This window comes from Camelus dromedarius, chromosome 14 (assembly GCF_036321535.1).
Source record: "Camelus dromedarius isolate mCamDro1 chromosome 14, mCamDro1.pat, whole genome shotgun sequence".
In the NCBI taxonomy this organism is placed as follows: Eukaryota; Metazoa; Chordata; class Mammalia; order Artiodactyla; family Camelidae; genus Camelus; species Camelus dromedarius.
In genome coordinates this window covers 13,127,734-13,151,188 of record NC_087449.1, presented here as the reverse complement: position 1 = coordinate 13,151,188, position 23,455 = coordinate 13,127,734, and the positions used below count along the sequence as shown (strand labels likewise).

General features: G+C 35.2%; 1 protein-coding gene across 9 annotated transcripts in view; it reads right to left on the bottom strand.

Annotated features, from left to right (window-relative positions):
* Window positions 1-23,455, bottom strand: part of ZZZ3 (zinc finger ZZ-type containing 3) — a 92,986-nt gene that overhangs the window by 8,731 nt on the left and 60,800 nt on the right. For 7 of the 9 annotated variants that reach the window (XM_031465418.2, XM_031465413.2, XM_064493435.1 and 4 more), the window contains 7 exons: window positions 10,868-11,006; window positions 8,510-8,657; window positions 8,308-8,423; window positions 7,503-7,574; window positions 6,407-6,508; window positions 5,663-5,758; window positions 3,194-3,346 (listed from right to left, as the gene is read on the bottom strand). In XM_031465418.2, coding sequence (XP_031321278.2) covers window positions 3,194-3,346; window positions 5,663-5,758; window positions 6,407-6,508; window positions 7,503-7,574; window positions 8,308-8,423; window positions 8,510-8,657; window positions 10,868-11,006 — 826 coding nt within the window. The remainder of the gene's footprint in view (window positions 1-3,193; window positions 3,347-5,662; window positions 5,759-6,406; window positions 6,509-7,502; window positions 7,575-8,307; window positions 8,424-8,509; window positions 8,658-10,867; window positions 11,007-23,455) is intronic. The other 2 variants (XM_031465416.2, XM_031465417.2) reach the window with 1 other exon arrangement.

Here is a 23,455-nt window from a genome sequence, read left to right as displayed (position 1 = left end):
GATATTTTTCACACTTAAGGTACCTTCACCTTTTAGGGCTCAGAGAAAATCACCTCTGCTATCAGCAATATTAATACTGGATTAATACTTTTTGAGGGCTTCTTAATGCAACAGTAAGACTGAACCGTACTAGGCAACTTCATAATGCATGTACCAGGAGAACAAGGCATGACTCGCACTTCCGTCATAAACTAATGCAGACTCAACCCCATCGCAACAAGTTCACGGCTACTTGAAAGACTCCCTATAATCTTCCTGATCTGCAGGAAGCTCCTCTTCTCCAATCTAGCAGTTTTTTATGCTTCCTCAGGTAAATATGACATTTCCTTAACAACAAGCAAAACAATCTCTGTTCTGCTTTCTGCTCAGTACTCACAATGATCAAGGCAGTACATTCCTATCTTACTCAAATGGATGATCTTAAGTTACAAAGATGATAATTTAGAAAAGAATGTAAAGGAAAGAACAGTAAAAACTATATAAATAAATGAAGTTGAAGTTGACAGATGAATCACTCACTAACTGCTTCCTATTCTCCCAATTAATTTGCGCTATGCTACCCAGGATCCACTTCATTCCTTTGCTACCTCATGACTGACCCCATGGCCACTAGTTTCCACAACCCTCCTAAAAGCATCCCCAACTCACTGACCTCGCGTTCCACCAATTCCCAGTCCCGGACCAGACAACCCCTGCGCCTCCCATTCTTCCTGCTCTCCATGTTAGGTATCGTTAACTACTGTGTTTGTTTTATATCAAGGAAACTGACATTTATAGAAATCAAACATCTGCCCAAGGTCACATAGTTAATTAGCTGCAGAGTCAAGCGATTTGAACCCAGATTTGTCTATTAACTAACTCCTTACACACTTAGGAGCCCAAGGCCTAAATGTAAGTGTTATCCTTAATTTTTCAGTCTTATATCTAATACAACAAATTGTCAGTACTTAATACTTTCTAAAATCTCTCTCAAGTCAGTGCTCTATGGCATCCACTTTCTCTTTTATCCCCACCATTGCTAAAAATGGCTTCCTGACTGTCTACACTGTCAAGTAAAAAGTCCTCAGCTAGATAAGGATTCTTTACAATTTCACACTTTACTACTTTATCTCCCATTATCTTTCATCCATTTCAAATTCTTGTCATCTAAACATCTTACAGTTACCGCCTTCCCACTGTTACCACTGAGAAAGCCAACCTAAGTAGTGTCATAAATATTACACTAATAAATATGATGTGACTAAAATAATTAAATGTTGTAAAAATGCTTTATAATAAAATTTATTAAGTTTAATATTTTAGGCAAATACAAAGAGTACAAACTCTGCTAAATTTTTTAACCTGCATTTTAAGTCTAAGGATATTATTAAATTTATAGTCAACACAACTAAGATTAAGAAAAGTTAAACCACTTCACACTCAGTCAGATGGCTACTATCAAAAGGGAAAAAAATAGAAAATAACAGTGTTGGAAAGCATGTAGAGAAACTGAAACTTTTATATACTGTTGATGAGAATGTAAAATGCAGGAATTATGGAAAACAGTACTGTGGTTGCTCAAAAACTGAAACATAGAATTACCACATGATCCAGCAATTCCACTTCTGGGTATATACCCAAAAGAACTGAGAGCAGGGCCTCAGAAAGATATTTGTAAATCCATGTTTACAGCAGCATTAGTCACAGTAGCCAAAAAGGCAGAAGCAACCCAAGTGTCCACTGACAGAAGAATGGATACATAAAGTGTGACATACAGACACAATGAAATATTATTTGGCCTTAAAATGGAAGGAAACTGTGACAGGTTACAAGATGAACTTTGGGAGGTATATGCATGCAATCATATTATGCTAAGTGATATAAATCAGTCACAAAAGAACAAAATCTGAATGATTCTACCTATATGAGGTTTCCAGAGTATTCAAGAAAAGACAGAAAGTGGAATGGCAGCTGCCAGGGGCTGGAAGGAGAAGGAATGGGGAAATGATGCTTACTGGTCATAGAGTTTCAGTTCTGCAAGTAAAGAATTCTGAAGACTGGTAGCTCAATAACGTAAATGTATTTAAACACCACTGAAATGGGCACTTAAAATTGGCTAAGATGGTAAATTTTATGTTTGGGCACTTACTACAATTAAAAATAAAAATTCCATCATACTTAGCCATAAAAAAGATAAAATCTTGCCATTTGCAACAAGGATGGGCCATGAGGGAATTATGCTAAGTGATGTGAGTCAGACGGAGAGACTGAGTAAGACAAATACCATGACTTCACACATATGTTGAATATTAAAAAAAAATAAATAAACGAACAAACAAAGCAAAACAGAGACACAAACACACGTAGAAAGAACAGATAAAGGGAGGAATCAAGCAGTTACGTTGTCTTTTCTAAATGTACTTAGGTTAATCAAACAGTTGATATGGGGGGACTTTATAGAATATTCTATAAAATAATGAGGAACAAAAATCACTATTTTGTAACATCTGATGAATCAATGGATCTAAGAAACAGTCAATGGCTCCTGTGTCAAAAAAAGACACTACCAGACTGATCAAAGTAGTCCTGCCCATCCTAACAAAAAAAAATAATAAAACTGAATCTAATCAATTTGCAGGAGATTCAGGGAACAGAGGAACAGATAAAGCAACACCAAGGAGATGCAAACAACAAAATCCACACTCACCATGCTATTCTACTGGAAAAATGGCCCAGTTTTTCAACAAAAAAATTTAAGAGGCTAAAAAAGGAGAGAGAAAAACAGAGAGGGAGGAAGGGAGAGAAGGAGAAAATCTATTGCAATTTATGATTGGGGAAATGTGCACTGACCGTACATTGGATTATATAAAGAATTTTCTTTGAATAAACTTGATAATGATACCATGTAATGTCTGGGACTTGCTCCAAAATAATCCAGGACAGAGTTGGGGTGGGTAGGAAGTACAGATAAACACAAGATTCCCCAAATGAATAACTGCTGAGTTGGATAATGGTTGCATATGGGTTCATTTTTGTATATGCTCGAAATATCTCTATAAAAAAATTTTTAAATCCAATTGTAAAACAAGTTTGACGTGTTAATTAAAAGAAAAGAAAGCAACATTCACTGAAGAATAGGAAAAATCAGAAGCTCCTGGTGCTCCCATTCTGCACCCTGCTTTGCCTAAAACGTATGTATAAACAGAGAACTTACTGATGCCTCCTCGACAGCAGTGTTCATGTGGCCATGGAAACAGGATCGGTCATCGTCTTCATCCATATACACTGGTGGTTCGTGGGAAGTCATGAAAGTGGAAGGTTTAAAGAGATGCTTATTAAGGGGATGCTGTCGTCTGCTTGTTGAAGACTAAGTGAGAAAACAAATTTTTAATTGGGACAGTGGACAATCATGTAAAGAATCAAAAATATACAAATATAAATGTTACTTCCTGCAAATCTGCCTCATCAGAAGGATTGTACCTTTATCCTTCAGCATACTCTTATGTGGCTGCTTTTCCTATGTTATCTGAATTTTTAAAAAGCACAATTAGCCTTAAAAAACAAAAACAAAACAACATACGGAAATGTAGGGGGAATACCTAACATGGAGTACAGTGAACCACATGCCATTACCTAGCTTGTATTTGCATCTCCAACGTTTACCACACTCTTGGCGTTCAAATGCTGTGCTCCTCTCATGATTGTCTTACAGATGATCACGAAGGATGACGTCAGCCGAAGCCAGACACAAAACTATCACATAAAACGAGAATCTCCCCAGTGTGATGACTGTCTGAAAACAGTATCTAATACTGACTGACTGCTTGTCGGTGTCAATGTCACTTAATCCTCAAAACAATCCCATACTTACTATCATCTCTAATTTAGAGGTGAAAAATGGAGGCACAGGGAGGCTGACTTTCTTGTTCAAGGTGTTGCAGCTAGACTGTGGTTGAACCAAGACTATAAACTAGGCTGCCTAGTACCAAGGCCCTCACTTTGAACAACTGTGCAGACTGCCTCTCCTCAATGACAGCACAGCCACAAAGGATAACCTAAGTCATGTGGAGAATCATCATTTAATCTGTTTCAAAATTCAAACTCTACAGAGAATGTGACAATGAATGTATGTATGTTCGTGTATAACTGAAAAATTGTACTCTACACTGGAATTTGACCTAACATTGTAAAATGACTGTAACTCAATAAAAAAAGTTTATATAAAAAAAAAATTCAAACTCTAACCATGGCAAGGAATCGTTGTGTCTGTGACTGGGCTAGATCTCTACATTGAAAATGTCTGTTAAGTTAAAATTCAGCACACCCAAAGGAGGGAACACATTTAGGTTCCTTTAGTATTTTTTTTTCAATTAAAAAAATTTTTTTTAATTTTTAAAAAAACTTGGGGGGAAGGTAATTAGCTTTATTTTTAGAGGAGGTACTAGGGATTGAAGTCAGGACCTTGTGCATACTAAGCATGCATTCAACCACTTAAGCTATACCCTCCCCCAAGTATTCCTTTTGCTATCATCTGTTATAATCATCTAGTCTTAGTGGTGGAAACATAAGGTGTAAAACACATTTAGGGGAACTAAGAAATTATGAAAATTAGAGCTGCTAAGTTGAATGTTGGTTATCAGAGTTCCACCACTCCAAAGTTACAGGATGAACTCTACACATACAATACTGTATTTGGGAAGAAGAAAAATCCAAAATGCTTAAAACAACTGGCAAATTAAAACAAGCTTCCAAAGCCCAGTAAAAAGAATAAAAACAAAACTTGCAAAACATGGATTTATACAACATTCTTAATGTAAAATTATGTAAAATAGCTTCAATAAGGAAGGGACTGCATTAGATATACTTTTAGCTTCTCTTTATGTGAAGAATGGCAATTGTGGGTGAAGAGATGCATCAGGATGATTTCCTAAGGAAATGAAAGAAGGCCAATTGCATGCTTTATTTTTTTGCAATTAAAGCAAAAAACTGGCTACAATTTGATGCAGTATTCTACATAAGAGGAGGATGGTAGCTTTTTCATAGTGCAGCAGAGAATAGTGGAAAACGCTGGGATCAGAATCAGAAGATCAATGGTTCCCAGACTTACTAGCTATGTGATTAGACAATTTATTCAATGTACCTAGTTTTCTCGCCTATAAAAAGGTTGTAGAACAGTACCCAGCCCAGAGCATTCAACAGTAAGAACAACAGCGAGCTATTATCATCAGTGAAGTGAAGGTGGTCCTACCTACACTTCTACAACTGCAGTGAGGATTAAGTACCTTACTGGACATTTCTATTCTTGGATTTACACAGTATATGTATAAAACAGAAATTGAATGTGTTTACTAAAGAGTCAGACATCCTAAAAACTTTAACATCACAAAGGCCTTTCTGACATACATTCAATCTAAAGTCCTTCGAATAGCACTACTTCACACAAACTAACCTACTTCTAAGAAAATAATGAACAATCATCATTAAAGCTCACTCAATGTCACTGAGTAGCAATAATGGAATCCTATCTTGTGTTATGCCCAACATAACAAAATGCTTAGAGTAAGCTGAATAGTAAAAATAAAACAACTCTGTTCTGATAAACACATATGCTTTTCCACAGCAATTCTGACACTGATGAAGTTAATCTAAGACCTAAGGTTTACTTTTATCTGTTTCTGTTTACCTTTTTGGAGTATATATATAAGTTTGGTGTTCTGCCTGGGACTGGAATGCCAGCCTTAGTTAGTTTTATGAAATACTTCTGTACTCGGCTGGCAACCTAAGGAAGAAACATGACAAGCCTTTTAACATAATGAATGACAAGACATGCAGTACCAGAATTGTTTTTAAAAACTAAAACATACATGTGTATCTTAATGAATACTCACATTTTCAGATCTATCATAAATCTAGAAATAATTTTAAATTGCCAAAGACACTTACATTTGAAAACCTAGACAAAAAGCTGTTAAAATAAATTTGATTCCAAAACTAAACACATATTTTCAACTTGTGAACACTTGTACTCGTAGCATAAAAACACATCTATTAATATCGATGGATGTGATGGAGAAAACTGGTGCTTTTTTTTTTTTTACAAAGACAACCAGATAATACTGGCTAAGGCAGTATCACAAATCAATTAGCACAGTCTAACCAAGAAGTACACAACCGGTGCACTCGTTAAACATTCAAGAGACATAAAGTCCAATACTTTCAGTATTTAGTAACAATCCAAAGCAGAATTATCTCAAGTCATTTCTAAAATTAATATAAAAATATACAATGTTATTTTTAAAAACTCCACTTACTGTTGCACTCTGTAGCTAAATATGATAGGGCAGATCTGGTAATTTTAGTTACACTATCCTTCATTAAAAAAACCATCAAAAACCTGCCAGCAAGATGGGATTATGCCCTGCATCACCTGTTTTGCTGTCCTGTTGCCCAGTTCATCTGCTATCTTCTGCCAGCGTCGAGACTCGACTTCTTCAGGAGGGTATTTCAGGAGTAATTGTTCAAGCTTTTTCTAAGACAAACCAAAGACCAAATTTAAGAAAGTTTAATACTGAGTTTCTAAATACATTCACCTTTCATTTAAATTATAATACTCCTTGCACAACTTTGGGGTTAGGTCACTAGAAATCCTCATAGTAGGAAAACTTTCTAGTAAGGAATTTGAGCCTTCAGAAGGAAAATGAGATTAGAGAATAAACTTATGAAAGACCTTATAAAGATTTTCTATTTACTTCAGTTAAAAAGAAGCACACTCCATCTCCAAAACTAATTAATTAATGTTTTATACATCTTAGTGAGTTCCACTGACCATGTTTTCTTGCTAGACTATGTTTAGGCTCACCACTATGGATTTGACAAATCTGTGTAAATTCATTTGGATTTATACAGACTACTAAGAGAGACATTTTCCTCCTTTGTGTGGTCCTCCATTCAAATATCTAATTTTAATACTCCTAAACTCTCCCACAGCCCTAAAGATGCAGAATTGTCTGGATATGTGAAATGAAGCTTCCCTACCTAAAGCTTTTTATAAACTGGTAAGCTCATTACAGCTGTGGGGTTAATCCTCATGAGACAGAACTGTGTCTCAAATCTCACCCACAAACAATCCTAGCTATATGCCAAAATGTAGGAGAACACTCTGACTTTGGCTTTGTCAGCTTCCCACAAAACAAAAACAAGAATTCACTTTGAGGCACAGCTTTACTCAGCCCCAGGTTCTTCTGTCTCCCAAAGCTGCATTCCAAAAACTTTATTCCATCTGTTTCACTACCTTTCTCAATCCCTCTCCCAAAACCCAGATTTCTTCTTTAAAAACTATTCCCATACAGTCTCAGAATCCAAAATTCTTGAAGTATACAAAAACATATACAAAAGTAAGTTTAAGTATTTTACATTCACAGTTAAGGGAGATTACATATAACAATACACACCTTACTCATAAAACTGACTCTTTTAACCGTTTATTATTTTTTTAACCTACATAATTTAGAAATATCGATTACCTGCTCTTCAACGGTCCACAATTGGTTAAATGTTTCAGGTTTGGTATCATCACACAGGCGTCCTCTTATCATCTGCATATAAAACAAGGTTTTTGTCAAAGAGAAAAAAACAAAGACTATCCTCTGATATAGCCAAATAACACAAAAATTGTGGAATTTTTTGTTAATTTCAAAATATGTCAGTAAATTTAACATGTACATAATTTACTGTTTACAAACTTTTTTCACATTTCTTTATTTCATTTGGTTTTATACTCCCAGCAATCTTAGAATATACAGATGACAGCAACTTCATTTTAAAGAAAAGGAAATGTTACTTTTCATCCTGAACCTCATATTTATCAAGGTTCATCTAACTAACAGTAGCAAGGTCAGGACTCAAATCCCGGTTACATTCCACTACACACAAAAAGCTCTTACTCCTAGACTGAATACTGTACTATGTGTCAGGCACGGCACTAGGTATGTGACATATACTGCTTATTATAATCCCCGAACAACGCTACAGCCTAAGAGTAACATTAATCGCATTTTATGTAAGAGGAAACTGCGGTTTGGAGACTTAATACATAAGCTGCAACTTAATATTAAGCTAATACATAGTAAGCAATACAAGCTGCTTAATAGTTCCACAGCTAGTAAGTGGTACTGGGATTTCAACCCAGGTTTCTCTCAACTTCAAAGTTCATGTCTCCATTATATCTACGGTGAAAGACTTTGAATTTAAGAATACAAACCAGTAAAATGTTAAAATAGGTTGTCTGCAATTCAAATTTTCCTATTCCAATACTTTATTACTGCTTACCTGAGGGCGGCTATTTGAGCCTTCTGGACCATCACTCAAAGGCAACACAGAGTATGAAAGGGACTCTCCATCCTTTCTAGGATCTAAAGGACTTTTTGGTCTAGCAGGTAAACCTACTGAAGAAAAGACCATGTATAGGATTATTAAAGCAAGACTTTTCCAGGTATTTCTCTACTTAAAGTCTTATGATGCAATTTCTTACCTTTATCAAAAACTAACTTAACTCTCCTAGTATGTCTTTTACGATTTTTAAATTCTCTTTCAAAGTTCCCAAGGCTATTGGTATATTGGTCCCATACAATCTCGGGCAATTGAACAACTCTCTGTGGATATGGAAGCCCTATATCAGCCTGGAAAAAAAAAAAAAAAAGGTGACAATCTAAGTTTAATTCAATGAACGGAATGATAGAAGGATTGACAGGCATACAATGAAGTAATATAGTAAAACATTAATCGTAGAATCTAGGGAGTGTATATGTATGTGTTAACTATCAACTTTTTTGTGTATTTAACATTTCTCATAATAAAATGCTAAGAAAATCAGGTCATAAATTATGAAATTGGAAAGCAAAACTCACTTTGTGACAGAGAATTTTTAACTTTTATTTTGCTTGTGATATATTACATTGTCTCCATCATCATACTACGTATCAGTCTAAGGTTCAACTTTTGAAAAATTAGAGGAGAATGTCTTTTACAATAATGATGGTAATATCAAAGAAAGCTAATAAGCCTTACAAGTTCCCTGTATTCTGTATACCAATATATAATCTAAGTTTCCTTAATTTCAGTTAGGAGTTTTTAGATGTCCACTAAAACACATGATCACATGTCAACAACTTTAATACAGTAAACCTAAAGAAAATAGGCAAATTAAGAATACATGGGCAAACACAGAAAAACAGAAGAATCAACTTCTAAATTAAATCCAGAAAATTTTCTTTCCAAGGAGCATAAGTCTTTCATGATTACCAAAGTATCTGGGATTTAATATTCATTTGCACATTTTCGAAAAAATTCTTAAGATATCACATCTCTGTTTCTGAGATAAAGTGAAAAGAAATTCAGTTCTAAATCAAACACAGAAAGGGAGAATGGCGGGGAGGGTATAGCTCAAGTGGTAGAGTACATGCTTAGCATGCACAAGGTCCTGGGTTCAATCCCCAGTACCCTCTCTAAAAACAAATAAATAAATAAACCTAATTACCTACCCTCCCCCCAAAAAACTAAATAAATAAATCGCTCTTCAAAAAATATTAAAAGAAAAAAAAGGGAGAAAAATCAAATAACCAATTGCATGTGTATCAAGTAAATTTGCATAATTGCAAGTTTGTGCCCACCCAAGAACAAGAATAAAATGAGATTAAGGTTAAAATACCATCTGTTTTAGCTGAATCCATTGTAAGTAAACACTGTAAAAGTACTGCATCTTTTTGCACTAGCAAATTGTTTAATAACAGCAATGCCGAATCAATAAACACCTAAGTGGGTGGGCCCACTGCAACAGAGAGCACAAGAGTTCCTCCCGACTTGAGAAGTTTCAACAAATCAGTACATAGATTCTACATCCATTACGACATTCAGTGTTCTGAAAGAATGGAGTGAAAGGAATGCTTGTCAAGTAAATAATGTAACTGGAAAAATCCAAATAATAAATTAATACATCTGAATAAAATAGTCCCGAGGGCTGTTCCCTCAACACCAGACAGACCACTTTTCTGACTCATTAAAAACCAGTAACTAATAACTATATTTAAGTTGTCACACTACACAGGCTAAATTTTTGTTTTTTTAAGGTGAAAAGGGGGATTCTTTCCCATAGTTTTTCAGTTTTAATCTTTTCATACAATGCTGATTAACATTATACCTCTCAACTTTACTGAATTAGCGGGTCCCTAATTCAAGAGATATACTACACCATAAATGCACATCTAGATTATCTCCATGTTTCTGTATTAAGAAAGTTATAAAAACTTGAATCGCTTTCAAATGGTTAACTGCTGAATTTGAAAGTTCTATTTTAAGGGAAAAAAAATTCTAAGGAATTTTTACACTTAAAAGGACATTTCAAAATTAAGCAAAGTCTGTACCTCATTCTCATGGACCTGGCAACTATAACCTTAAAGATATTTAAAACAGAGTTTTTGGCTGTATCACTATCATTTTCTATATACAAAAGTAGTGCTAAACTAAAGCAGTTAATAAATTTTTCTTTTAGCTCCACTAATCTTAAAGTCCTGAAAGCAGAAGAGGGAGAACATTCTTAAGACAGGGAAGGAAAAAAGTAACAGAAAAAGATCATAAAAATGGCTAGGAACAGGACGTCAAGTTCCTATACGAACATCCACTTAGGACTCCTAGCTGTGTTCACTGGGGTATAGTTTACTGTGTTTGCTGGGGGTGAAGGAAGGCAGGATCCTGCCTTCAGTAATATGGCTAATTACAGAAGGGAAAAAAACTTTTAAGTATATACTTACATAAAAAGAACGAACCAGGATAATACCAAAATATATCTCAATAAATCTTAAAAAAAAAAAAAAAAAAAAAGCTCAACATATACCTTCTTCTGGAGTTTTTCCACAAATCCAATGGGATTTTTTAGTGCTTCTCTCTGGTGTCTGCCTAAGCTTTCCAGGTCCTGGACTGCTTGAGAACGCTGAGCCTCGAGTACAGCAATCGTCTGTAACAGTCTCTGATAACTACAGAGACAAACAAAAACAAAAACAAAAAAACACCTCACTAAAATTTTCTAGTAGCAACAATAAATAAAAACTGAGTTCAAGCCATGATCTACTATTAAGTCACACAGTCTTTGTAAAGTTACCTGAAAGAGGTTAGTAAAACATATTACTGGGAATAAATGAGGTCTTCCTGAGTTATGAAGTACCTAGTCAGAAAATACCAGTTAGAGAAAGCAAAGCCTTATTCCTCTGTCTTAAGTTTTTAATTCTCGAACCTGAACAAGTACAGAAAATAAGAATGCATCTGGACTTTCCAACAACCAAAGTTATTAAGAAACAGCTAAATTTTTTTTAAAAATCGTAATATTTTTCGCACCAGGGAGGATCCCCAAATTCAGACCCTCTGTGGTACTCTGTTGGAATTAAGAAATCTGAGGTACACTTTCTTGACCAGAGTTGTAAGACACTGTCACATAATTCAGACATGGTCTTAGTTGTCATGATTCTCATTTGCTCATTGTGTTATACTGGCATTCTAGAGAAAGTACACTTTCTTGTTAATTCTTAAGCATTAAATACTTTTACAGAAGAAAAGACTTAAATATATTTTTTACTCCCCTGCATATAATGGTCTATTTGGCACAGCTAACATGTAATTTTACCCATACAAATCTACTCCCTGTCACTATTCTGAAATCTCACTATGGTACATGTGTATTAATTAGTTCATAATCCCTCTCTCTCTCGTTCAAATTGTCCTGTCTCTCTGACTAATGTCTAATTTCACGTATCAATACACATATGTAAACAATTAGCCCAATAGCCCTGAATGCTCAAATACATTTTGCAAAAATAATCAAGAATAAGTTGCTCCATGGTCACTTCACAGTAAGTCACGAAGTATTTAAAGTATTAGTGAAGCACAATTTTTTCCTTATGGCTTCAAATAAATTTCATTCTGTTTTCCACTAGACTGTAAACTCCGTAATGGCAAACGTATCTGAAAAGTTCACTGTTTTGTTTATCCAGTGTGCAACGCACTTCCTGGCATATAGATGCTCAATAAATATTCTTTGAATGAACCGATGTTCAATATTCAATGAATGGACAGATCTTCCGTGCAATCAAAAAGTATACTGAACTTTTTAAGTCCAAAAGTTAGCAAACAAAGAAAATTTTCAAAGGTAAAACAATGTAATTTTGAGGTTCGCAGCCATGGCATAACTGCAACATGGCATTCTCTATCAAAACACTTCCTCAGCCTCCTGCCTAAAATATACTTTATTCTTGTTCTCAAGTCCCTTGCTAACTAATCCCTGATGAAATGTTTAATAATTAAAGTAAAAACTGCTCACACTGAAGGGTAAGACTCCTCTCAAGCTAGAGATAATTCATTTAAAAGTTAGAGCTGAACTGGAACGCAAGAGCTGTCCTAAGTCACTCCTAGATAAGACAGAGGTTAATTCTAAACTCACTGTCACAAGCCTGCCTGTGTCGAGGTGTATGGAGTGTGCAAACCCTGTGCAAACTGTGCTGGTGCTTTCTAACGGGCAGGCTGGCCCAGACTCGACCTCAGGGTGGTAACAATGAGCCGAGTACTAGAACCTGTCCTCTCTGTGATACAATACTCTTAACAGCTTTACTTCACCTCCAGAACTCGTACCCTACTTAGCTGAGCCACCAAAAACATATCATGGTGTCTCTATATGACAGACCCCTGTTCTAATTAGGAAATACACAATTCTGTATATCAATATAAAAATGATTACGGGTCTGTTAAACTTTCAGCAAACTGCTGGAAACAAGTTATAATTAATGACACACAAATAAGAATAGTTATAGGAAAAAACAAGCAGAGGCTTAAAAAAGAATGCTAGTCAGTTACTGACTTTGGGAAGAAAGGCCTGTATTTGAAGCCAATAGAGTCTAACAATGTCTACTGTATGTAAATTATTCCACAACGATGCTGACTTTAAAAAATAATTCCAACAGAAATGACAAAGAAAGTGTAACTCTTCACTCCCCATTTTGCTTCTCTTTAATCAAGATAAAATGATTATCAAATTCAAAAGCCTAGGATAAACACTGGTGAAGACTTAAAAGTCTAGAATACGTGAAAAGACTGTAAGAAAGTGTTGAATTTAGGTCTCCAAGCCAAGATAATTTGAATAATTTCCTAAATTACCAGTAAAATAACCATACATATCCTTTAACAGTAATGGAAAGAATAAAATACTGGGGCCATATCTAAAAAATAGTATGATACAGACAAATCTATTTTCAATCCTACCCACCCACTCACTTCACCTCCAAACTACTGAAATCTGATCTAGGCATCCATTGAGGCAAGATTCATTTCTTCATTAATTTAACAATTATTTACTAAAAGAATAAGGCACTATTCTTAAAAGCTTTAGTAACTATAAAAGTCAATCAGGGATGGAGCTTAGGTTTAACAGAGGCTCTCCAATTCCACCAGAGAGGGAGTAAAGAAAGAATGGGACAGGTTTGGCCATGTTATTGGGGTGGAGGATAGATATGTGAGTGTCTGTCATACTAGTCTGCCTACTTTTTTGTATGTTTGAAATTCTCTACAATGAATTAAAATGAAAACTCCAACTTTAGTTCAAATTAATGGGGGATGTGACCACTACACTCTTTCTGAGCTAATGGGAAAACACCTGCTACTGTATTCAGCTCTGCTTTGAGACAAACAGGTTCATAATCAGACAAGACAGATGAGAAACAGTGTAACAAGAGATAACAATAGTGTCCAACATGTACTGAATGTGTCTTATATGTATTATATCGTCTAATAATACAATTCTCATAACAAACTTGTAAGATAGGTACCACTATCCTTATTTCACAGATAAGTAAACCAAGGCACAGATTAAATAACTTGCCAAGATCATGTCAGACATTTATTCCACAATGTGATGTGAAGAATGGTTAAAGACTCTGAGACTATTTAGCCAACAAACAGAAACCTCCAATAAAATATTATTTCAGTCTTTATTTAACATGCAACTAAGTGAAAAAGGAAACAGACTTGTTTTACAAGGTATAAAGGGTCAAACTAGAATGCAACTGTGATAAAGGCACAATATGAAGAAAACCTTGTCTTGGTCAAAATCAATAAAAGATGGTAAGATAGCACCCAATCACCATAGATGTTCACAGAGCTCTTTAAAGAAAATTCAAGCACTAAAAATTCTGAAACTCTTTAACTCCAGTTAAACATGCTACTTTCACTTCTGCTATTTACTGAACCAAGAAAAGAACAGAATGACAAAAAGAAATGTGTACAGTTTTGCATGGGTCCAAGTATAGTTATATAGCTTCCCCATACGGACAAGTTTGTATCAAATCTATCAAAATTATTTATTATCTATTTATAAAGCTGAATCCAATGCTAAGAACAGTAAGCTTATCTGTGGTTAAAGAATTGCTAATTTTGTTTCATGTCTTCAACATAAAGACAACCTCAGCATTTATATTAAGGAATTACATTTGGCTAAAGTATAAATACTCTTCAAATCTGTAAGTTATTTTCACTGCCTTTCCAAGTCCTCTTGCATCCTTTACTCACTCCTGTAAATTTAAAACCATTAATATGCAAAAGTATATAGGTAAAAGCCCTCATGTCTGAAAGAGGATACCAAGGAATTAGCAATCTAGAAGTTTAATTTTAAAAAACTAATGAGGAAACTTTTTAAAAATCTAGACTGAGACCATTCTGCCCCCAAAATTGGACTGATTCTTCAAATAGTCATTAAATAGTGGCATTAAAGATCCCCCCACCCCCTACTCCCAACAAAAGCTAACCTAGATACAGAGTCTTCAACCTATGGCCTGCAGGTTTTTATACAAAGTTTTACTGCAATGTAGCTACTCTCATTTGTTTATATGTCTATGGCTGCCTTCTAGCTACAGTGACAGAGTGGAGTAGCTGTAAAGTGGAGTTGATCCCCAAAGCCTAAAACATTTACTATTTGGCCCTTTAGAAAAAAGTCTGCAAAGCCCTGCTCTAAATTAAAAGATACAAAAACATACAACTAAACGTAACACATTATCTGAGTTAAGATCGCACGGCGGGGGGCGGGGGTTGCATTTGGGGTATAGATGGACAAATTTTAATACAGTTGGTGATTATATCAGATTACTATCTGTATCAATGCCAAACTGCTGGGATGGAATGACATATTCGAGGTTATGCAGGAGAATGTCTTGTTTTCAGGAGATATACTAACATATAAGGATGTTAAGTCTACAGCACACTTTAAAATGGCTTAGCAAAAAGGAAAGTTTTATAGTGTATTAGAATGGTAAGGAAGGCGAGGGGAAAGGGAAAAAGGGAGAGAACAATGTTACAAAATTTTAAGTTGTTATCAATGAAAAGAGCATACATATGCTTAACTATTCTTTTATCTTTCCTAACTTTTATAATTTTCTACAATAAAAACTGAGTATTGAAGAAGCTACTCAATACACTTTGCTACTGAGAAAAGCAGCATGATTATTATTAGCTCGAACACGAAGCTTGATTAAACACACTGAAAAAAAAGCTAGAGGAAGGTGACATAATGTGAATGTATCAGTTTAACTACATTGCAAAAAGAAAAGGAAAAGGGATATAGAAAAACTTGCAATCAGATATGTTAACCAATGTTTTCACATGTGTGCACATGTGCACAAATGCACAGTTATATGCACTGTGAGAAGAAGGAAACAAAAGGAGGAAGATTTATTATGGATTTTATTTTCAAAACTATGTAAAGTGAATTGGTTCTCAAGAATAACAGTAACATTTTAATTAAATTTAAACAATAAATTCCATCTCATCAACCTATCAGGGTTAAACAACTGTTGGGGGAGGGGCCTCAATTAACTCTAACTACACCATTATTTCAACTAAATGTGGTGTTTCTACGACCTGCACAATATAGAGCTCACCATGTATAAACATGATTAAATAGAAATTATTTTATGTTAGTAGAACACACATTTTAAAAAATTATTCAGTAAAACAGGAGCTATATAACATAATACTTTTCTCTTCTTTTACAAAGAGTTTGAAACACTGAAATTATAGGATTTGCAAATTCAATAATTCACTGCAAACGCAATAATTTACAAATAGTCTCTTTCACTTTCTATGAAAATCCAGAAGTCATTAGAGAGTTATCAAAAAGACTTTCATGAAATTCCATATTAAGACAGAAACTAATACCTCAGAGCTTCTGATAGGATGGTTTTCTAGGTATAAAGATCAATTCTGTATTGAAAACAACTAAAAATGTTGAATTTAAAGCAAAGAAAAAGTCATGTACTTGTTTATTTTTTTAATTTTGTTCATTTTTAATTTTTTGTTGGGGGGGTAATTAGGTTTATTTATTTATTTATTTTTGGAGGAGATACTAGTGATTGAACCCAGGACCTCGTGCATGCTAAGCATGTGCTCTACCATTTGAGCTATACCTTCCCCACATCCTTTGTTTATTTTAAAAGTATGGAAAAACCAATAAGATAATAAAACTTTTATTTACAGGCCAAAATTTACATGAAGGCATAAACCAGGAGAGTCAAATGGAACACAAAACTGCTTTGGCCTTGAGGGCAGGTACTCCACTTAGCCAGGGAACAGAAGACAAAGCGAACAAGGTGGCAAGTCTAATAGGGGACCCTCTCTCATCAAGTTGTGACTCTACCCCTCACTTCCACCCACACGAGACTTTCTTTGGGACCGAGGAATGAAGCAGATAAACATTTCAACCATAAAAAGCTGTTATTACTACAAGACAGTCTAAAGAACTGAAGCCGTAAGTACAAAGCAGTGACTCTGGAATGGTACACACACACCCATGCCCCACCAAGATACCCACAGAAGTACATGCAATTTTCTCCAGAGGAATACATCTTTATTGTGGACCTCAAAGGTCACTAACATAATTTTCCAAAGAAAGGGAACAGCTCACATTTTAAAATTATCAAGCATACAAGAAAAAAAGACACGAAGAATAAGAATAAAAGACAAGTTTGAAAACAGTTACAAGGAAAAGGAAACTACAAAAACTGAGTAGATAAACAACAAGTGTCTTCTGCAGAGCACAGGGAACTGTATTCACTATCTTGTAGTAACCTACAATGAAAAATGAATATATGTATGTATACGTATGACTGAACCATTATGTTGTACACCAGAAACTGACACAACATTGTAAACTGACTATATTTCAATTAAAAAAAAAAAAAAGAGTACGTAGCCTTGAAAAGGAAGAAAATTCAAACTCTAAAAATATAACTAAAATTAAAAGCTCATTAAGGACAAATTCAGAAAATGTAGACTTGGCAAATTCAGAATAAGCCCTTCATTGAAGGGGAAAAAATATGTGAAAAGCTCTTAAAAGCATCAAAGAGGTAACAGAATCCTAAGTATTACTAGGTCAAGATCCCTGAGAAGATGGAAGCATGTCGTGGGGCACTTTTGCCCAGAAATAATTTACTGATGCAGAAGAGATGAGAGGCTGAGCAGTGCTTTTGATAGCTTAAAAATGGTAGAAGATCAAAGCCAGAGTCGAGGGCCTACCAAGGGTGAGGCTCTAAGAAATCAGTTTATGCTTTGGCCTGGGATCCTGAAGGGCTGTACCCCAAGAATAAGGGTGAACAGGAAATAAACAGCCCTCTCAGAGTGTTTGTAATCTGTTTGTAATTAACTAATAAGGCTAAACACATACATACCCGAAGATCCAGACATCCCATATGTAGCAAAGCAACCTCAAGAAACTCTTGAATATACACAGCAGCATATATTTTTGGCAGTCTTATTCATAACAACCCCAAACGTCCACCTAAGCAGAATGGATAAACTTTGGTATGGTTCTACAATGGGATACTATACAACAGTGAAAATGGACAAACTACGTCTATTTATATGAATATAGATAAATGTCCTAATGTATCAAAAAAGAGCACATATAGTATGATCCAAAAATTAAACTAAACTTTATGAATAAGTACATAGGTGGTAAACCCCTTTATAACAGCAAAGAAGGATTTTCATGAAAATAAGATAGTGATTATCTCTGAGAAGAAGAAAAGGGGTGTAACTGAGGAACTATTCACAGAGTACTTCTGGAATGCTGTCTGTATTGTATTTCTTAATTCAGACTGTGGTTAAACAATTACAGAATTTTTGACTTCATAATTACATCTGTATGTAAGTATTTCATTACTGTTATTTACATGAGATACTGTACCTTTTTTTAAGTGAAAATTTTCTAGGAAGAAAATGTTGCAGCAAGATCACGTCTACTCTTTTTGCACTTTATTCAAGATTCACATAGGAGTCCCAGCAACATCAGCAGCTAACATGAGACCTTATTCAACTCATTAAAACTTGGACTAAATCTGACCAGGGAAGTGAGACTTACATGTGGAGAACTACAAAACACTGACTAAGGAAATTAAGGATGACAAAGAAATGGAAAGATATCCCATGTTCTTGGACTGCAAGAATATTGTTAAAATGGCCATACTGCCCAAGGCAATCTACAGATTTAATGTGATCCCTATCAAATTACCCAGGACATTTTTCACGGAATTAGAACAAATAATCCTAAAATGTATATGGAATCACAGAAGACCCAGAATTGCCAAAGCATTACTGAAGAAGAAGAACAAAGCTGGAGGACTAACCCTCCCAGATTTCAGATAATACTACAGAACAACAGTAATCAAATTAAAACAGTATGGTATTGGTACAAAAATAGACATATGGATCAATGGAAAAGCATAGAGAACCCAGAAATAAACCAACAAACTTTTGGTCAATTAATCTTTGACAAAGGAGGCAAGAACATACAATGGAATAAAGACAGTCTCTTCAGCAAATGGTGTTGGGAAAACTGGACAGCAGCATGTAAATCAATGAAGTTAGAATGCTCCCTCACACCATACATAAAAAAAAAACTCAAAATGGCTTAAAGACTCAAACATAAGACAAGACACTATAAACCTCTCAAAAGAAAACATAGGCAAAACATTATCTGACATAAATCTCAGCAATGTTCTCCTAGGGCAATCTACCCAAGCAATAGAAATAAAAGGAAAATAAACAAATGGCGCCTAATTAAATTTGTAAGTTTTTGCATAGCAAAGGAAACCATAAGCAAAACAAAAAGACAACCTACAGAATGGGAGAAAATATTTGCAAAAGATGAGACTGACAAGGGCTTAATCTCCAGAATATATAAACAGCTCATACAACTTAATAAGAAAAAAAAAAAAAACCCAATCCAAAAATGGGCAGATCTAAATAAGCAATTACCCAATGAAGACATAATAATGGCCAACAGGCACATGAAAAAATGCTCAATATTGCTAATTATCAGAGAAATGCAAATCAAAACTACATGAGCTATCATCTCACACAAGACAGAATGGCCATCATTCAAAAGTCCACAAACAATAAGTGCTGGAGAGGGTGTGAAGAAAAGGGAGCCCTCCTACACTGTTGGTGGGAAAGTAGTTTGGTGTAGCTGTTATGGAAAACAGTCTGGAGATTCCTCAAAAAACTAAAAATAGACCTACCATATGATCCAGCAACCCCACTCCTGGGCATATATCCAGAGGGAACCTTGATTCAAAAAGATACATGCATGCAGCCCAGTGTTCACAGCAGCACTGTTTACAATAGCCAAGACATGGAAACAACCTAATGTCCATCAACGGATGACTGGATAAAGGAAAGTTGTGGTATATTTATACAATGGAATACTATTCAGCCATAATAAAGAAAAATAATGCCATTTGTAGCAACATGGATGGACCTGAAAGCCAGAAAGAGAAAGAAAAATACCATATGATATCATTTATATATGGAATCCGAAAAAGGGAATGGAACTTATTTACAAAACAGAAACAGACTCACAGACGTAAAAAACAAACTTACGGTTACCAGGGTGGGGGTGGGGGGAAGGGAGTAGGAAGGGATACATTGGGAGTTCAAGACTTCCAGATACTAACTAATATATACATAACAGATAAACAACAAGTTTATACTGTATGGCACGGGGAACTATATTCAGTATCTTGTAACTTATGGTGAAAAAGAATAAGAAAATGAATATATGTATGTTCCTATATGACTGAAGTATTGTGCTGTACACCAGAAATTGACATAACATTGTAAACTGACTATACTTCAATAAATACATTTAAAAAAAAAAGAAAAAAAACTTGGGCCTTAGCTTCCTCAGCCATAGAATGATTAGAAAGAACCAGATAAGTGATTGCAAAAGCTTTTTCCAAAGTGAAACATTCTAGTATTATAAGACATTTGTCCCACTCTGGTCAATCATTATTTTGCACTGTTCCTGAATTTAAAATGAAGTCAGTTTATACTGTATACATAAATACAGCATTAAGTCACTGTTTATGTCATACAGAATCATATTTAAGACTTGGGTTTATCAGCTTTGCCCATAGTGAGAAGTATGCCAAGGAAGTGCTCTCAGAGCAGAAGGTATTTTAGAAGATCTAAGGGTTTAGTTTCCCCTACTCCACATACTTATGATACATTAATGACTTTTCTCTTACAGAAGTTACTTCCAAAACGAAATTATCTGGAATATAATGACTGTGGTTTACAAAAGGAACTGGTTGTTCCCTAAATCACTAAAAAAGGTGGGAAATTTTAGGTACACCTATCACTCTAGTTTTTAAAATGAATGTCTTATCTCATTTACTATATTGTGCAATACTTGAGAGAAATGTCATTTTTCTACATCTTTAATACTGTCCCCTAGTATATTAAGTTTCACAAGACAGAACGTGCTTATAAAGATAAAAACAAACAAAAACCTCAAAAGAAAATATGATCTGAATAGTTATTTGGATGGATCACTTTCCAGTGGTTAAATAACTGCTCACATATAATACTGTTTTAATGGCATATATGGCCTTGTGATTTCTTTAGGTATGCTAAAGGTACATATAACTTCAATCCTTAAGATTTAGATGGTCACACAAAAGGCAAACGTCCCAAACTCATGGATGACATGAAGCTGAGGATAGCAAGTACTGTAGATGAAAAAAATGAGGATTAAAAAGTAATAAGCAAGCTAGAATACTAGACAAGATGAAATTTAACTATATAAACAAAAAAAATCTGGAATTGAACTACAAAACAACCAGACTGTACAGGACAGCATGAACTTACCCTAAATGGTGACAAAAACTGTGAGCCTCCCAGCTGATCCTATGTTCAATTATGAAGTTGAAGTGTGAAGTGGCTGCTCAAAAAACATGCAATATGAGCTTGAACTTACATGAACCCATTCAAACACTTAAGCAAGCACCCTCATTTTATAAAGCGCACTGTATCAGCTGTTCCTGAAGGAACAGTATAGTCAAATGCAGCCCTATCCTCAAGATCATTACAATTTAGGTAAGAGGGTGTGTATCTGTAAGAAGGTGTTGCTTATTTAAATACTGAAAAACAAGAAAAAGTTTGTAAAATCCCAAAGTTCCAAAAATTTGCAAGAATTATAATGATTAATGTTCTGTAAGAGAAAATCACATAGGTAAAAGCCAAGGCTGAACTTGATTTTAAGGGCAATGGGAAGCTGGAAAGCTAAGAAAGAGTTCTTAAGCTGAAGAAGAAAGTTTACATTTTACAAAGACCATTCACATCAAAATAAAGAGAGTGGATTAGAGTTGAGCAAGACTGCAGAGGGAGACCAATTAATGAGCTGTTATTGTAATAACCCAGGGGAAAGAGGGACTGTATTAAGGCAGTGGGGGTGGAGACAGAACGAGGTTAAGTGGGTAATTTGAGAGATTTATAAGGTAGGCTTTATAGCACTCGATGACTGTCCGAACAAAGTTACATCAAAAAAAAAAAGTTTCAAGGAGGGCCTGTTAAAGCAACTTTTAATTAAAGAAATCTAAGGTAAAAGATGAGATATGTCCACTGGACTTCATACAAGGAAATCCCTAAGTCAGTCACTTCCGTGGTATGATGGGAGGCTGAGTCTAGACTTCAACACTTTAGGATTGAGTGAAAGGTGAACAAAGGAGAAACAGAAGGTAGAATCAGTTTATTCAAGCAATTCAGCTCTGAAGGGGAGAAGGTAAGTAGGACAGTAGTTGAAAAGTATTTGGGAAATGAAAAGGTAATTTTTAAATCAAGGAAGACTTAAGCATGTTAAAATGCGGATGGGAAAGGGCCCATTAGAAAGGTTGATTCTGAAAACTCAGTCGAGATTAATAATAAACCCAGGAAGGTCTCTAAAAGAAAGCAAGAGGGGATGGGTCCCAGCTCACGGGTAGAAGGCTTAGACTCAGGTAGAAAAAAGAAATCCCTTCATTCACTTGTTTAAAGACTGTTTATCATCATCATCACCATCATTTTGTATTGAAAACTTAGTACTTGTAAGATGCTATGCTCAGCCCTTTAAAATTCCTGGCAGCCCTATATGTATTATTACTCTCTTTTTGTAGGTGAGGAGACTTAAATGAGGTTAAGTAACTTGTCCAAGGCCTCAAGCAGCGGATTTGAACCCAGCTAAGCCTTTCTGACTCCCAGGAGCATAATCAGTAAGCTATTACTTTCACTCACGAAGGATTGGTTCAGATGCAGATAAGTATGTGGCAAGATGTTGACTGAGGTAGTTCTGCTCTGCTGCCTCTTACTTTCTCATGGAGTGGAAAGCCAGGTCATCTGTGGAATGAGGGGCTGGTGACTTAAAAGTAAAAAAGATTTTTAACAGTCATGAAGAAAAAGCTGACTGGGGAAATGTGGAAGGTTCATGGCACCTGACAGGCCCCCAACTATAACTGGAAACCATAAATTTACAGTGGCACTAATATGCAGAAGTATGTGATGCTTCTTCAGGAGGAACAAAGGCAGTAAGAGGGGAGGAAAAAATGTTGTCAAGAAAACTATGCAGTTTAAGATCAGGGAATCCAAGCCAGGTAAGAAAAGAAAGCAAGGATACATAAGGGCAAATATAGAAAAAGTGAGGTTGTTAAAGGAATTAAAAAAAAAAAAAAAACCTTTGTATTCTTCTACATATTTATTTGCCAATTATCAGTTGTCCCATCTATTCTGTGCCAATAACTGAGGGAGGAAAACAAAAGGAAAGGCATATACAAATACACTGCAATCACATCTCAAGTGTTACAGAAAAGTAACAGCTTCATAAACATCCCGAGATACTGAATAATTAACTAAGACACTGCAGACGTAAGAAAAAAGATCAATGGTAAAAGGGAACAAAATACTTGCAAGAACTGAAAGCAAGACTGTGTGACTAAAATACAGCTTGGATGGAAATGGTGTAGTGGTTTAAAATGTGTCTCCCTAAACACCTTGGGGAAAGGTGTTTCTTATTCATCTTTACACATGTGGTGTCTAAGACTATGCCGAGCTTATAGGAGGCACTCAACAGATGTTTGCTGAA